The sequence below is a fragment of the Moschus berezovskii genome, chromosome 14 (genome assembly GCF_049115385.1).
Source record: "Moschus berezovskii isolate FMDL1 chromosome 14, NW_MosBer_1.0, whole genome shotgun sequence".
NCBI classification, from domain to species: domain Eukaryota; kingdom Metazoa; phylum Chordata; class Mammalia; order Artiodactyla; family Moschidae; genus Moschus; species Moschus berezovskii.
Window position 1 is genome coordinate 42,606,154 of NC_142473.1, and position 15,465 is coordinate 42,621,618.

Sequence of the window (15,465 nt, forward strand, 5' to 3'; positions counted from 1 at the left end):
GTTACATTTCTTGGGTGAGATAATGATATTGTGATAATCCAAGAAACTGTCCTGAATCAAGAGATGTTTGCTAAAGCATGAAGTAAGGATTCTTACTTTCATAGGTTAAGCCAAAAAAAATTGTTATTGTTGTTGTTTAGTTGGTAAGTCAGAAGTCTGACTCTTTGGGACACCAGGGACTGTAGACCACCAGACTCCTCTGTCCATGGGATTTCCCAGGCTAAAATACTGGAATGGGTTGCTGTTTCCTTCTCCAGGGGAACTTCCCAACCCAGAGATTGAATCCATACCTCCTGCATTGCAGGCAGATTCTTTACCATTGAGCCACCTCAGAAGCCCAAGTCAAAGAATAAATGTGCATATATGTTTAGAATAAGAACACAGTTTTGGCAGAATATTAACAATTGGTGAAGTGTATCATTCTTTGGCTCCAAAATCAATGCAGTGACTGTAGCCACGAGATTAGAAAGATACTTGCTCCTGAAGAATAGCTGTGACACACCTAGACAGTGTATTAAAAAGCAGAGACATCACTTTGCCACCAAAGGTCCATATAGTCAAAGCTATGATTTTCTGGTAGTTTTGTATGAGTGTGAAAGTTGAACCATAAAGAAGACTAAGAGTTGAAGAATTGATGTTTTCAAACTGTGGTGTTGGAGAAGACTCTTGAGAGTCCCTTGGACTGTAAGGAGATCAAACCAGTCAACCCTAAAGGCAATAAACTCAGAATATTCATTTTAAGGACTGATGCTGAAGCTGAAGCTCCAATACTTTGACCACCTGATGTGAAGAACAAATTGGAAAAGACCCTGATGCTAGGAAAGATTGAGGCAAGAGAAGAAGGGGGCAACAGAGGATGAGATGGTTGGGTGGCATCACTGACTTGATGGACATGAGTGATCAAACTCGGGGAGACAGTGAAAGACAGGGAAGCCTGGTGGGCTGCAGTTCATGGGGTCACACAGAGTCAGACATGACTTGGAGACTGAACAGTAACAAAAAATCATTCTTTTAACTTTCCGAAGTTGAAAAGTGTAAGAGAAAATAGTTTAAAAATCTCTGCTCTCAATCAGTTGAGGTTTAATGAAGGTTTTAGAGGGTGGCAGGAACGAGAAGGGTATAAAAAAATAAAACTTTAAAATATTCAGGTTAAGTGATATTAGGTTTAATTTCTTGGATTTTGAGTTATATTCAAGTGACATTATTGCACCTGACAATAAATAAACCATTTCTCTCCTTGTCTAGTCTTTTGTTGCTGAAGCAATGTTGCTCATGGCCACTATCCTACATTTGGGAAAATCTTCTCTTCCTAAGAAGCCAATTACAGATGATGATGTAGATCGAATCTCCTTGTGCCTCAAGGTCTTATCGGAATGTTCACCTTTAATGAATGACATTTTCAATAAGGAATGCAGACAGTCCCTTTCTCACATGTTATCTGCTAAACTTGAAGAAGAAAAATTATCCCAAAAGGTAAGGTATATATAGGATAAAGGCATAAAAGTGCTTTGTGTTCTTTGTTGTTGATTTTTCAGTTCTCATGTGTGAGGAGTGTCTATGTTGAAGGCCTCCAAAAAGCTTTTTTTCCAAATTAAATAGAGTTGGTATATTGTTTTTGCAACACAGAAAGAATCTGAAAAGAGGAATGTGACAGTACAGCCAGATGACCCCATTTCCTTCATGCAACTAACTGCAAAGAATGAAATGAACTGCAAGGAAGATCAGTTTCAGCTGAGTTTGCTGGCAGCAATGGGTAACACACAGAGAAAAGAAGCTGCAGATCCCCTAGCATCTAAACTTAACAAGGTAACCATATATCAGATACACCAGTGATTATTTAAATTGGCTGCTTAAGAAAGTAGTAAGCAAGAATTTGTTGGTCCTGCTGCTTATTATAAAAGAAAAATAACTAGTACAGCATATTTTTTTGTCCTTACTGTGATTGATAGGTTCATTGAACTGAATTGAAACTCGGTGGAACCTGATACTTTTCCATATGCTAGTACTGTTAGTCCCATGGCTGATTTCATAACTTATTCCAGTTGTGTGTCAAATTACCGTAAACTAAAACATAGAGCCAAGGGATCCTAAGAGGTTAACTAGAGCTTTTAAAAAGTAGAACACTAGCCTCCTCCCCGACCCCCTGCCCTCAGTTTGTCCTGTCCCCTGCTACTTTAAACAGGGCAACTCCATTTCTATATTCTTAATGTATTGAGTTCCATATAGGATTTCATTAGGAAAATTATTCTGATATCTCTCTTTTCTCAAATATTAAACTTACACATCTATGACCTAGTTTAATCCTTCCTCTGTTAGATAAGTAAACAGTCTCAAATTGATTTTGTTGCCCAAGGTAAGATCAGTGGCAGAATAGGAACTACTAAAACACTTTCTCCCTTAAAATTGATATTGACAGTATTACAGTTATAAAACTTTTTCACTTTGTTTTTTTAAATTGTGGTAAAATTTACATAAAATCAAATTTACCCTCTTAGCTTATTTTAAAATATATGTATCAGTTGATTTGGCTATGTTCTGTCTTGCCTATGACACTTGCTTAGTTGCCCTGCGACATAAGAGATCTTAGTTGCCTGACCAGGGATCAAACCTTCATCTCCTACCTTGCAAGGTAGATTCTTGACCACTGGACCACCAGAGAAATCCCCTCTTAACTGTTTTTAAGTGTCCAGTTCAGTGGCATTAAGTGCATTCACATTATTATGTAACCATTAGCACCATCTATCCCCTGAACTATTTTCATTTTTCAAAACTGAAACTCTATGCCCATGAAACAATATTTCCCCATTCCCATCTTGCCTCAGCCCTTGGTAGTCACATCCTACTTTTTATCCCAGTAAATTTGACTATGCCGGGTACCTTATATTAGTGTAGTCATACATTTCATCCTTTTGTGACTGGTTTCTAAGGTTCATCCATTTTGTAACATGTGTCAGAATTTCCTTTCCTTTCAAGGCCAATTATATACCACATTTTGTTTATCTGTTCATCTGTTGATGGACACTTGGGTTGCTTCCACCTTTTGGTTGTTGTGAGTAATGCTCCCTGAAGGTGGATGTTTGCATATCTCTTTGAGGTCTACTTTTGTTTGTGTTAAACCCAGAGATGGAATTGCTGGATAGTATAGTGATTCTGCTTTAGTTTTTTGAGGACCGCTGTACTCTTTTACATGGCAGCTGCACTGTTTTATATTCCAACCTTCAATGCAGAAGGGGTTCTGATTTCTCCAAATTCTTGCCAACACTTATTTTTCATTTCTATTATAGTAACCATCCTAATGGATATGAAGTGACATCTTATTTTGGTTTTGATTTGCATTTCCCTAGTGACGTTGGGTATAATGTCTACTCAAGTCCTTTGCAAGTGATTTTAATCTGGTTAATTGTTTTCTTTATGTTGAGTTGTAGGATTTCTTTATGTATTCTGGATACAAGTCGCTTATCAGATGTATGATTTGCAAATATTTTATTCTGTCCTGTGGGTTGCCTTTTCACTGTGTTAATAATGTTCTTTGATGCACAAAAGTTTGTGATTTTTAATGTAATCTAATTTACCTATTTTTTTCTTTTGCTGCCTATGATTTTTGAGAAATGTTATGTTTTACATTTTTAAAATATTATATATACTCTGGATTTTTCTTCTTTTTTTTTTATGGAGTTGCAAAGAGTTGAACACGACTGAGTGACTGAACTGGATGTCTTTTTAAAACTTTTGGTGGGGGTACATCTAAAAATTTATCTTCATGGAATTACAAGAATTTCTTGCTTATAATTATTTTTCCCAAGTTTGAGTAACAACCAGTGAGTGTATGTGCTGAGGGATTTAACTGAAAATCTGTTCAAATCTATTTGGTTCCTAAGCTGGGATAATGTTTAATGCATTTGCTGAACATATTTAACATGGTAATGTGTTAGTTTCAATTACCATGTCTAAATTATAAAACAATTTTATTACACCCATTTTGAATGACTGGTATAATCTGAGTACATCTGTTAATCACCTAACATTCCTAGTCATTTGGCTAGGATATATTTGTCTTAGTCATTTGATCATTTTTGTTTGACAGGTTACTCAGTTGACAGGTTTCTCAGACCCTGTGTATGCAGAAGCCTATGTTCATGTCAACCAGTATGATATCGTCCTGGATGTACTTGTTGTGAACCAAACCAGTGACACCTTGCAGAATTGCACGTTAGAGTTAGCTACTCTGGGTAAGGAAATTTACCGTAAAGGGAAAGTTTTATTATATGGTAAATCTTTATGACAGGTTATTAAGAAAAGTGTACAAGTTTTAGTATAAGAATTCTCTTGAGCCCTTTGTGACATATTGAATCAAGTCTTAGTTTCTGAGCCTCTGTGATACTTTCTTATGCTTATGTTCTTTGGTACTCCTAGGTAGGTTTATTCAATGAGCTTGATCTAACATATGTCAATTTTTAAAAATATATATAAGAACTGTTTATATTACAGATTTACCAGATAGCTTAGTTTCAATTGGCTTAGTGCAGAACAAGGTATTTTGTGAGTTCATAACTAAATACATACCCCATGTGTGGCCAAAGTAATACATTATCACATTTAGCAGTGTGAGTTTTTTTTTCTTCTTCTTAATAAAGACACATGAATTAGACTTTCTCTGATCATTTACACTTCTGGCTTTGAAGTTGGAAAATACAAATTGTATACAGGAACAGTGCACTTTCCCTACAAAATTCTATATGACTTAAGCAAGAGTTAAGAGGCTTTAAGAAATCACGGGAGAACATAGTTCTGCCCTGTCTTCCTCAGCATAGCTTGAGTCCTACATAAGAACTAATTCTTTTTTCAGGTTGTTTTATCTTTCTTTGTGATGGAGTGTATAGTTTAAGACTTTAGCTTTTTGAAAAGTTTGTATCCATTCACTGAAATAAAATGGTGTGCCCAAAATACACCCCCCCACATAAAGGAATTTAAATATAGGATTATTCTGAGAAGCCTATTACCTTTTAAAAGAAAATGTGCATATTGATGTGAATAATAGTGTTAAATGATTTTTTTTGTCCTCATATTTGAATCATAATCCTTCTTTTATTCCTTGTTTTGCTAGAAACTATTGAGCTTTAAGGTTTTATGATTGGAGAGGTTAATATGTATCTTTTTAGTCATGTCTAAATTTTTTTTCAGGGGACTTGAAACTTGTGGAAAAGCCATCTCCTTTGACTCTTGCTCCTCATGATTTTGCAAATATTAAAGCTAATGTCAAAGTAGCATCGACAGAAAATGGAATAATTTTTGGTAATATAGGTAAGGAATTGTTTTATAGCCTGTGATGTTTGGATGTTTTTATTAAATAATTTTTGTAATGAGTAGCTATGTGACATTTCTTGAGGACAGGACTTGAATCCATTCATTTATTGATTTATGGGGCATCTGCTGTGCTATTCAGGGTTGTACTATGTTCTGGATGTATAGAAATGAGAGTCACTGTCCTCAAACTGTCAAGCAAGAGGAGAAGAATAAGTAATATATAAAGTTACAATACAGTATGCTAACAGCTAGTTTATATACTATGTGCTTTGGGATCATAGGGGGAAAATGCTAACTATGGAAGGCTTTATAAAGGAGGAAGGAATGTTATCAACCATTGAACTAAGTCTAAAACTGTACACAGGTGTTTGTTGCCAGGCCACCTAGGGATTAGCTTGCACAAAGGTATTTAGTCAATAAGCTCTCTTTTTTTAAAAAGCAGTTTCTATGGTAGGAACAAAAAAATCTCTGTCCTCAGATAGCTTCTAGTTCAGTAAGGGAAAACAAATACATGAAATAGATAATGTGCAGTACAGAATGTTAAGTGCTGTGACAGAAGCCTGTGCTGGGTGAAGTGAAAGTCTATGCAGAGATTCAGTTATTTCTCACAGAGTGGGGGTTTGGGAGGAAAGGCTTTGTGGAGGGGCTGAATCTCAAGTGGGGTTTTGAAAGATCAGTAAGTGGTCTACAGACAGAGATTCATTTGAATCAAATTCTAGTAGTTTGATATACCTGGAGTTGAGAGTGGGCTAGAGCCTGATGGTAGAAAAGAGTGAGGTTGAGAAGGTTAGTGGCAGCTGTACTATACTTGTCATGCTGAGAATTTCAGACTTGATCCTGGATATAAAGAGGCCACTGAGGAATTACTGGTGAATCACATGATTAAATATTTCTGTGGCAGCACTAAAGAAGACTGATTGGAAGAGGCAGGAAGGTTAACTAGTAGACTTGGAGTAGCCCAGGTGAGAGATGATGGAGAGTTTGAACCAGCACAGGAATGGCCAGGATGAAGAGAAGGGCTGAATATAATAGATATTAAGGGAGTAGAATGTCCAGGGCATGGTTACTGATAGAACAGTAAGTGGCTAGAGCAACCCTCAGATTTCCTTCTTGGGTGTGTTGGGTTGTTTTTATGTTAATCACTGAAATGGAATACAGGAGAGAAGGACACATTTGAGAGAGGTAATAAATTAAACGGTCTTTAAGTTACTGAAGAACAGTTCGAGATGAGCCTGGAACTTGAACAGTAGGTCTAAAGTAGAAATGAATATTTGTTTTTAAACCATAGAAATGGAAGAAATTACCTAAAGAGGGCATAAAGAGTTAGAGAGGGGAGATTTGAAAACTGAATCCAAGAGAACAAGAATATTAAAAGCTGTTCAGAGTTTTTTATTCAGAGAAATATTAAAAGGAGAAGCCTGTAAAGGAAGTGTGGTTAGAGAAGTAGGGAAAAATCTTGAAGACGTGTCCAAAGCTGCAGAAGATCTACAAGAAGGATCCTTCAGATTGACTATCAGTGATACTAAAACATTGCTTATGGTATGTCTTGGGCAATGGTGGTAGGTTCAGGGCTACATTGGACTTGGAGATATAAAGATAGTGAGTGTAGATCACTCTGATTGTAGGACCTTGGTTTTGTTAAGATTGAGAGGGGGCAGTAGCCAGAAAAGAAGTAAAGGGTAAGGGAAGATTTTTTTTTGAAGATAAGAGAGCCTTGACTATGTTCATAAACTCTAATGGAAGAAAGTCAGTATGAAGGTAAAGACATTAAGAGTGAAAGAGGTGATGACTGGAGTGAGGTCCTAAACCAAAGCACGGATGGCAGCAGGTGTTAACCTTGAAGAGAAGAGGCAGCAAAAGTGAGGTGGTGAAAGTTGATAAGTTGATTCAGAGAAAAATACATTTATTTTTAGACGTGGGGCTGAAAATTAAAGGAACTTATTCTTGGTAAGCTTAGTTTTCTCTAAAAGTAGATACCGTGGGGGAATGTCAAGAGGAGAGGCTAAAAGGAGGAAAGTAGGCTCCAGTCAGATTATGACTTTCTACTATGGAAGAAACATTTATAGAATCAAACAGTATTGTGTCATTCAGTACTATCAGTTCAGTTCAGTCGCTCAGTCGTGTCTGACTCTTTGCGACCCCATGAATCACAGCACGCCAGGCCTCCCTGTCCATCTCTAGCTCCCGGAGTTCACGCAAACTCACGTCCATCGAGTCGGTGATGCCATCCAGCCATCTCATTCTCTGTCGTCCCCGTCTCCTCACACCCCCAGTTCTTCCTAGCATCAGACTCTTTTACAGGGAGTCAACTCGTCGCATGAGGTGGCCAAAGTATTGGAGTTTCAGCTATTAAGTACTATAGCTCAGCAGTATTCATCCAGAAATGTTTGTTAGGCACCTGTTAATACTATGGGAACACTATTACCTGTATATCAAGTGCAACCACTATGTACGCACTCATTGACGGAATCCTGGCCTCTACCACTTAACCAGTTTTGTGACCTTGAGCAACTTAACTTTTCTGTTTTTGTTTCTCTATAAGATGGAAAGTAATAATACTGTAACATAGAATTGATGGGAATATTAAATAGGTAATTAATTTGTAAAACATATAGAATAGAGCTCAGTATATAGTAAGCAAAACTATTTGCCTAATATCATGGTTGTTATTTGGAAATATGAAAACTTTTAAATTAAAATTTGCCTTTGGTAATTGGGAATCTTTTTAAATTGCAGTTTATGATGTCTCTGGAGCAGCAAGTGACAGAAATTGTGTGGTCCTCAGTGATATTCACATTGACATCATGGACTATATCCAGCCTGCAACTTGCACTGATGCCGAATTCCGTCAGATGTGGGCTGAATTTGAATGGGAAAACAAAGTTAGTCCTTAGATGATTTTCTTAAACTCCTTATCTTTCTTTTTGGCTAGTGTTGAGGGATTCTTTGATAAAATTAATCCCAGATGTGAAAAGCAAAGTCTTTCAGTATCTTTGCTTACAGATTAGCCTTAAGTGGAAAGCATGCAACTGGTTTGGTTAATTTACTGTTGTAAATTGGTGAGAGTAACAGTTCTATAATTAATCTAATTGTTCAAGACATTATAAACAATGTTCCATTCCTTGTGTGTATGAATAGAAACTTAGCATTGAATCAGTATCCAATAGAAGCTTTGCAAAACCAGTAGCTTGTTAGCAAACTTTGTTCCTGTGAGCCTTGATTTTTATTAGAACTATTTTATATACATGTTGACTGTCTATGAAGTTTTCTGTACTCGAAAGTTCTGATACCAGCCTGCAGAATTTGTTAGATTTTGTAGTTGTCATTTACTTTTCGTTGCCCACCCTTTCCCCTTAAATACTTGGAAGGAGGTTTTAATATGACACATAAGTGATTGTTTTATCAGCCCCAAGATAAGAAATTCACAACTTTCTCTCTGTTAAAAGTATAATCTCTTGACTTTTTTTCTCTTCCTCTGTACAGGTGACAGTTAACACAAATATAGTTGATTTAAACGACTATTTACAGCATATATTAAAGTCAACCAACATGAAATGCCTCACTCCAGAGAAGGTAAGATTTGCCTGGATACTTCTTAAATCTGATTCAGAGTAATGGTAGATTCTTGGCTTTCTTGTATTTCCTGTAGTATATTGTGTTTTTACTTAGCCTGAGAAAAGCAGTGTCATTCTGGACTGTCATTCTGGATAGTTAGAAAAAACTATCCCATAGAATGTGTGAATCTGCTTACTGCTTTCTCCAGAAATTGGAGCAGTATCTGCTTGTCCCTAGAGCAGTGACCCAACTAAATAGATTGACTTTTCTTTTCAGTCTTCTCCCTTTCAACTAAAGACTTATTCCAAAGTGTACTAGGTTAGAAAATGTCCATGACCTCTTTTGATTCTGATTGTGGGTCAGAATATATCTGATCAAGTATGGAATTGTTAATATACTCTGGTTTTCTGCTGTGTTTGTGTATGTATGAAAAAAAGACACAGAAAGACCAAAAACTGAAGCTGAGAATGTAAGGAAGTTTTCTTTATAAAATTTCTGCTAATGTGATACTGATTTAATCAGTGAAAGAATACTGCCAGACCAAATCAAGTAGGCTTTAATTCATGTTAGTCTATTCAACAGATATTGAGTCTGATAAATATTATATGCCCGATACTCTGTGAGCTGCTGGGTATACAATAATGAAGAAAATAAAAATAGTCTCTCTTCATAGAGCTTAAAGGTCTGGTGTAGGAGGCAGTCAGACAACTCTAAACAAAGAATATAGAAGTGCAAATTAGGATAAGTGCTATTTCTTTAAGATCAGGTTTATCGAGATACAGACACAGTAAAGCTCACACATTTTACACATAGAGTTCTGTGAGTATCAACAAGTTCATACAGTCATGTATGAATATGTGGTGAATAAGCTTTTTTAAGTGGTGATAATTTACCTATGCTGTTTAGTCTTGCTTATGTGTAGTTCTCTAGTATTGAGTTTATCACAAATTTCTTGCAGGCACTTTCTGGTTACTGTGGCTTTATGGCAGCCAACCTCTATGCTCGTTCCATATTTGGAGAAGATGCACTTGCAAATGTTAGCATTGAGAAGCCAATACAACAGGGACCAGAGGCCCCTGTTACTGGGCACATAAGAATTCGTGCAAAAAGTCAGGTAACGGTTGCTTTTTTTGAGATCATCTCTGAACTGAATAAAAAGAGAAAGAATCTGTGTCTCCTCATTTCTGTATATAGTATCCTCTGGCATACTAGTCTTTTGTACATTGCTTGTGCTCAGTTGTATCTGACTCTTTGCAACCCCATGGACTGTAGCCTGCCAGGCTCCTCTGTCCATGTGATTTTCCAGGCAAGAATACTGGAGTGAGTTGCCATTCCCTTCTCTGGGGGTCTTCCTGACCCAAAGATTGAACCCACATTTCCTGCATTGGCAGGTGGATTCTTTACTGTCTGAACCAGAGTGAGGTTGCATTAGATGCATATATATTATATATAATTATATTATTAGAAATATTAAAATAGTATATAGTATAGATATAAAATAATGTTATAAATATAAAATTAATATATATCATTATAAATATAAAATAATATAAATATAAAAGTTATATATATATATACATATATATATGCATCTAATGTCAACAGTAAAAGTCTGTGAGGAAAGACTGGCTATAATTTCCAACAAGGTAGAATTTTTTTTTTAGAAGGAGTTATTTCACAAGAATAAAGAAATATTTAGATGATTATTTTAAATGGGATAAATAAAATGGGCATTTATGTGATTAAAACAAGATTGATTATTACTATACTACCTAAGGTTAAATGGGCCAAAAGGGAACCCCTACTGGTCCCCAACATTAATAGCCAAACACGTCTGTTCTATTTACCCAGTTTGAAAATATCCATTTAAGAGGCTACAAAAATTTGCACTGAGATATTTGACCAGTAATTATTGGGGCAACAGTTAGACCAAAGGGCCTGAACTCCTCAGCTCAACCTCACTCTGGAGATGCCAGAACTTTTTATACAAAGGTCAGTAAAATGGACAGGAAAAAAAAAAAATTTCTAAAACTCCTCCCTCTAAGACCAAGCTTGTTGATTGGATTCCAAATGAAAACAAAGGTTAAAGGCATAAAAATTTACAGAATTGAGATGAAAGTATATAAAATTGGTATATTTAAATGGACTTTACAAAAGATGGTTGGCATCCCAGGTAGCTCAGTGGTAAAGAATCCGCCTGCCAGTGCAGGAAACGTGGGTTCAATCTTTGGGTCGGGAAGACCCCCAGAGAAGGGAATGGCAACTCACTCCAGTATTCTTGCCTCGAAAATCACATGGACAGAAGAGCCTGGTGGGCCACAATCCATGCGGTCGCAAAGAGTCGGACACAACTGAGCAACTAAGTACACACACATATTTATAACAATCATACTTGGGTAAAGAATCCACCTGCAATGCCGGAAACCCCGGTTCGATTCCTGGGTCGAGAAGATCTGCTGGAGAAGGGATAGGTTACCCACTTCAGTATTCTTGGGCTTCCCTGGTGGCTCAGCTGGTAAAGAAGCTGCCTGCAATGCAGGAGACCTGGATTTGATCCCTGGGTTGGGAAGATGAGAAGGGAAAGGCTACCCACTCCCATATTCTGGCCTGGAGAATTCCATGGAGTCCATGGGGTCACAGAGTCAGACATGACCTAGCAACTTTCACTTTCACTTTTCATTCTTGAAATATAACTCCTTCCTTTATTAAATGGCCCACCTTTTGGGTCTGTCATTCTGGTTTATTTGCAATCAGGTTAATTCCTGTGGAGTATTTGTGAGTGTATTCTTTAGTTTTTTGAAATCTAGTGACTCTTTGTAAATCTAGCACTACAAGTACTTAACCAAGTAAAGTTTGTTGAGTCTGTTTTGTACATCTTAGTTTCAGTGTTGATGTGGTATCATTGAATGGAGTCTTGGTAAGATGGAATAACCTACTGATTACATATAGTTTTAATAATTATGTATAAATATCTTCATTCTTTCTTACAGGGAATGGCCTTAAGTCTTGGAGATAAAATCAACTTGTCTCAGAAGAAAAATAGTATATAAGAATAAACAAAAAAGTCTTTGCAGCTTTACATTTAAAATTTAGGTATGGGCTTACTGGACTTCAACATCTTTTGTACTCTTTTTGTGCTTTGTGTTATATAGAATCTGAGTTCATGCTGAATGCATTCCAGCCAATAATTTATAGCCTTTCCCTTAAATCAAGATTGATTTTAAAATTATAGTTTGTCTTTTGTCTTAACAGTTTTGAATGCTGTCCTCAAAGTATATAATGTTTCTCACATGTATCAAGACCATTTTCACAGTACAATAAACAGATCTATTCCTAAGTCTTTTGTTGTTTTTTGAATAAATGTGCAATTATATAATTTTAGTTATGTAACAATGAATTTCTTTCAGTTGCATTATAGATTTCTATTATGAATTTAAATTGCTGTTTGAGTTGCGAATATATGAACTTTATTAAGAGAATTTAAAGATACAGTGATATGAAATGAGATAAGCCTTGATTTATTTGATTAATGGTTACTGATTTAACATTCTGACATCAGTGTATCTAAAAATGCCTCATCGTGTTCTAAAGGACTTTTCTCTGAAATTTAGGTCCTAGAAGAAAGTATCAAATACCTTGAGAAAACATACCATCTTCATTTTATCTTTTAATTAATTTTATTGGCGTATAGTTGATTTCCAATGTTGTGTTAGTTTCTGCTGTACAACAAAGTGAATCAGCTGTATGTGTACATGTATCCCTTTTTTCTTAAGATTTCCTTCCCATTTAAGTCACCATAGAGAATTGAATAGAGTTTCCTGTGCTATACAGTAGGTACTCATTAGTTGTCTAGTTTATACATAGTAGTCTATATATATATATTCCAGTCTCTCCATACTCCCATTCCCCTCTTCCCCCTTGGTATCCATATGTTTGTTCTTTACATCTGTGTGTCTGTTTCTGCTTTGCAAATAAGTTTATCTGTAAAAATTTTTCTAGACTCCACATATAAGTGACATTATATGATATTTGTTTTTCTGACTTCACTCTGTATGACAGTCTCTGGGTCCATCCATGTCTCTGAAAGTGGCACAATTTTATTCCTTTTTATGACTCATATTCCATTGTATATATGTATCACATTGTTTTTATCCATTCCTCTGTTGATAAACATTTAGGTTGCTTCCATGTCCTGTCTATTGTAAATAGTGCAGCAGTGAACATTAAGGTGCATATATAGTTCTAAATCATTGTTTTCTCCAGGTATATGTCCAGGAGTGGGATTGCTGGGTCATGCAGTAGTTCTGTTTTTTCTAAGGAATGTCCATACTGTTCTCCGAAGTGGCAGTACCAACTTACACTCCCACCAACAGTGTAGGAGAGTTCCCTTTTCTCCATACCCTCTGCAGTATTTGTCATTTGCAGATTTTTTGATAATGGCCATTCTGACCAGTGTGAGGTGATGACCTCATTGTAGTTTTGATTTGCATTTCTTTAATAATTAGTAATACTGAGTGAACATTTTTTTCATGTGTTTGTTGGCTGTCTGTATCCATCTTCATTTTAAAAAGAGTATTATAAGCTCTGACTAAAACACACTATTCTTAATTATTCTGAATCATAGTGAAAAGCAGATAATCCAAAAATAGATTTTTAATCTTCACGTTTAGCTTTGGGTGTTCCTTTTTGTTTGTTAGGAATTAAGTTGATTCCAGCCAGCCAGTTACTGAAGCCGCACTGGAGGATTCAACCGCAGAGGATTCAGAAAGCTGTCCTATTTCCATGTTGCCTGTGTGCCTCACCTTCTCCTCCCCTTTGCCTCACTTTATGCCAGGGCTGGGCGCCATCCCCAGGATGCTTCTAAATGCCTTTGTGAGCTGAGCTGAGTTCCCTGAGGTCAGATTGTGCTGTTCTTTTGGCCCTTGCTTTCCTTGGGGATGACTGAGGTAGTCTGCTCTGCTACCTAAGTCTGAACATTAAACTATTATACTTTGTCTTCCAGCTAAGATTCAGGCTGAATTCAGGATGAGTCCATAGATAAGGTCTATGAAAGAGTGAAAGCGGCATCTCCTATTTCCACACTTGAGTGAGAATGAAATGATGTGTTTGGAGTGTGAAGGAGACAGATACATCACATGATGTCAGAAACTTTGAAGCCACTTGCTTTTTTAATCAAATGAACCAGGGGATCATAGGGCATTTGAGATTGCAGAACACCAAGATCTCAAAGCAAAGTCAGTGGCTACCAAATAGGAAAGATACTGGGAATGCTGAAAAGGGATCAGGTAGGTGCAGTGTCGAGCGTTGGAGATTTGTGATGAGAAGAACTGATGGGGTTTTGGATTAGATCATTTCCCAAGCTCTGTTCCAGTGAATATTAGTTTCCTTGATGCCATTAGATATTATTAGAGAAAAGGGATTTCACAGTCAAGTCAGTTTGGAAAAGCTTTATACTGTTCTGTATTGGCATTTCACTACCCACCATTAGCATACTGAAAATGTTGAGAGGTCCTTCAGTGAAGTTTGGTTTAACCCAGCATATCTTAATCTTACATAACCAGGGAATCCTTTTTCTGTAGAACACCTATTGATGATAACATGGGACAGGAAAAGTGGCTTAGCACATTAGAGATTTTGGTTTTGTGTTCACAACCATTATTTCATGTTAAATCCCAAGGCTTTATCTTTCTGTATGTCCAAGAATATGTCTCTGTTGATACTCTCAGAAAATTATCTAACACGCTGGTCAATTTTGTTGGGCTAAAATTGGCTCACATGGCCATTTTCTTAAATTCATAAATAAGGAGAAAAAAAGAGAAAAAAATTAAAACAGTTGTCAGATATCTATACTGCATTAAAATATTTATTAGCGTTTTATTGGTTTTGTGCATTTACTAAATGTAAATTGAGTGGGATAGCACTGTTTAGAAAAGCTGTTTACACTGTGCTCTCTTAATTGGGATTTAAAATACACTTTATATGCTCACATTTCTTTGCATTGTTCATTTAAGAAGGCTTTTTCAATAGAATGGGAAAGACTATAGAGATCTCTTCAAGAAAACTGGAGTTATCAAGGGAACTTTTCGTGCAAAGATGGGTGGAATAAAGGACAGAAATGGTAAGGACCCAGCAGAAACAGAAGATCTTACAAAGAGACGGCAGGAATGCACAGAAGAACTATACAAAAAAAAAAAAAGGCCTTAATGATAACCATAAAGGTGTGGTCACTTACCTAGAGTAAACATCCTGAAATGGGAAGTCAAATGGGTCTTAGGAAGCATCACTACAAACAAAGCTAGTGGAAGTGATGGAATTTCAGTTGAGCTATTTCAAATCGTAGAAGATGATGCTGTGAAAGTGCTGCATTTAATTAATATGTCAGCAAATTTGGCAAGCGCAGCAAATGGCCCAGAGGTAAAGAATCTGTGTGCAATGCAGAAGATGCAGGAGATGTGGGTTCGATTCCTGGGTAGGGAAGATCCCCTGGAGGAGGACATGGCAACCCACTCCAGTATTCTTTCCTGGAGAATCCCAAGGAAAGAGGAGCCTGGCATTCTACAGTCCAAGGCATTGCGAAGAATCAGACATGACTAAGTAACTGAGCAT

At 36.6% G+C, this 15,465-nt stretch overlaps 1 protein-coding gene across 1 annotated transcript in view; it reads left to right on the forward strand.

The window, feature by feature from the left end:
• The window catches only part of COPB1 (coat protein complex I subunit beta 1), a 35,302-nt gene extending 23,106 nt beyond the window's left edge, over positions 1-12,196 (forward strand). Inside the window, exons 15-22 of the mRNA XM_055423332.2 lie at positions 1,246-1,473; positions 1,627-1,806; positions 4,085-4,229; positions 5,182-5,301; positions 8,041-8,186; positions 8,788-8,877; positions 9,818-9,973; positions 11,850-12,196. Coding sequence (XP_055279307.2) covers positions 1,246-1,473; positions 1,627-1,806; positions 4,085-4,229; positions 5,182-5,301; positions 8,041-8,186; positions 8,788-8,877; positions 9,818-9,973; positions 11,850-11,909 — 1,125 coding nt within the window. The 3' untranslated portion in view covers positions 11,910-12,196. The remainder of the gene's footprint in view (positions 1-1,245; positions 1,474-1,626; positions 1,807-4,084; positions 4,230-5,181; positions 5,302-8,040; positions 8,187-8,787; positions 8,878-9,817; positions 9,974-11,849) is intronic.
• Positions 12,197-15,465: the final 3,269 nt, after the last annotated feature.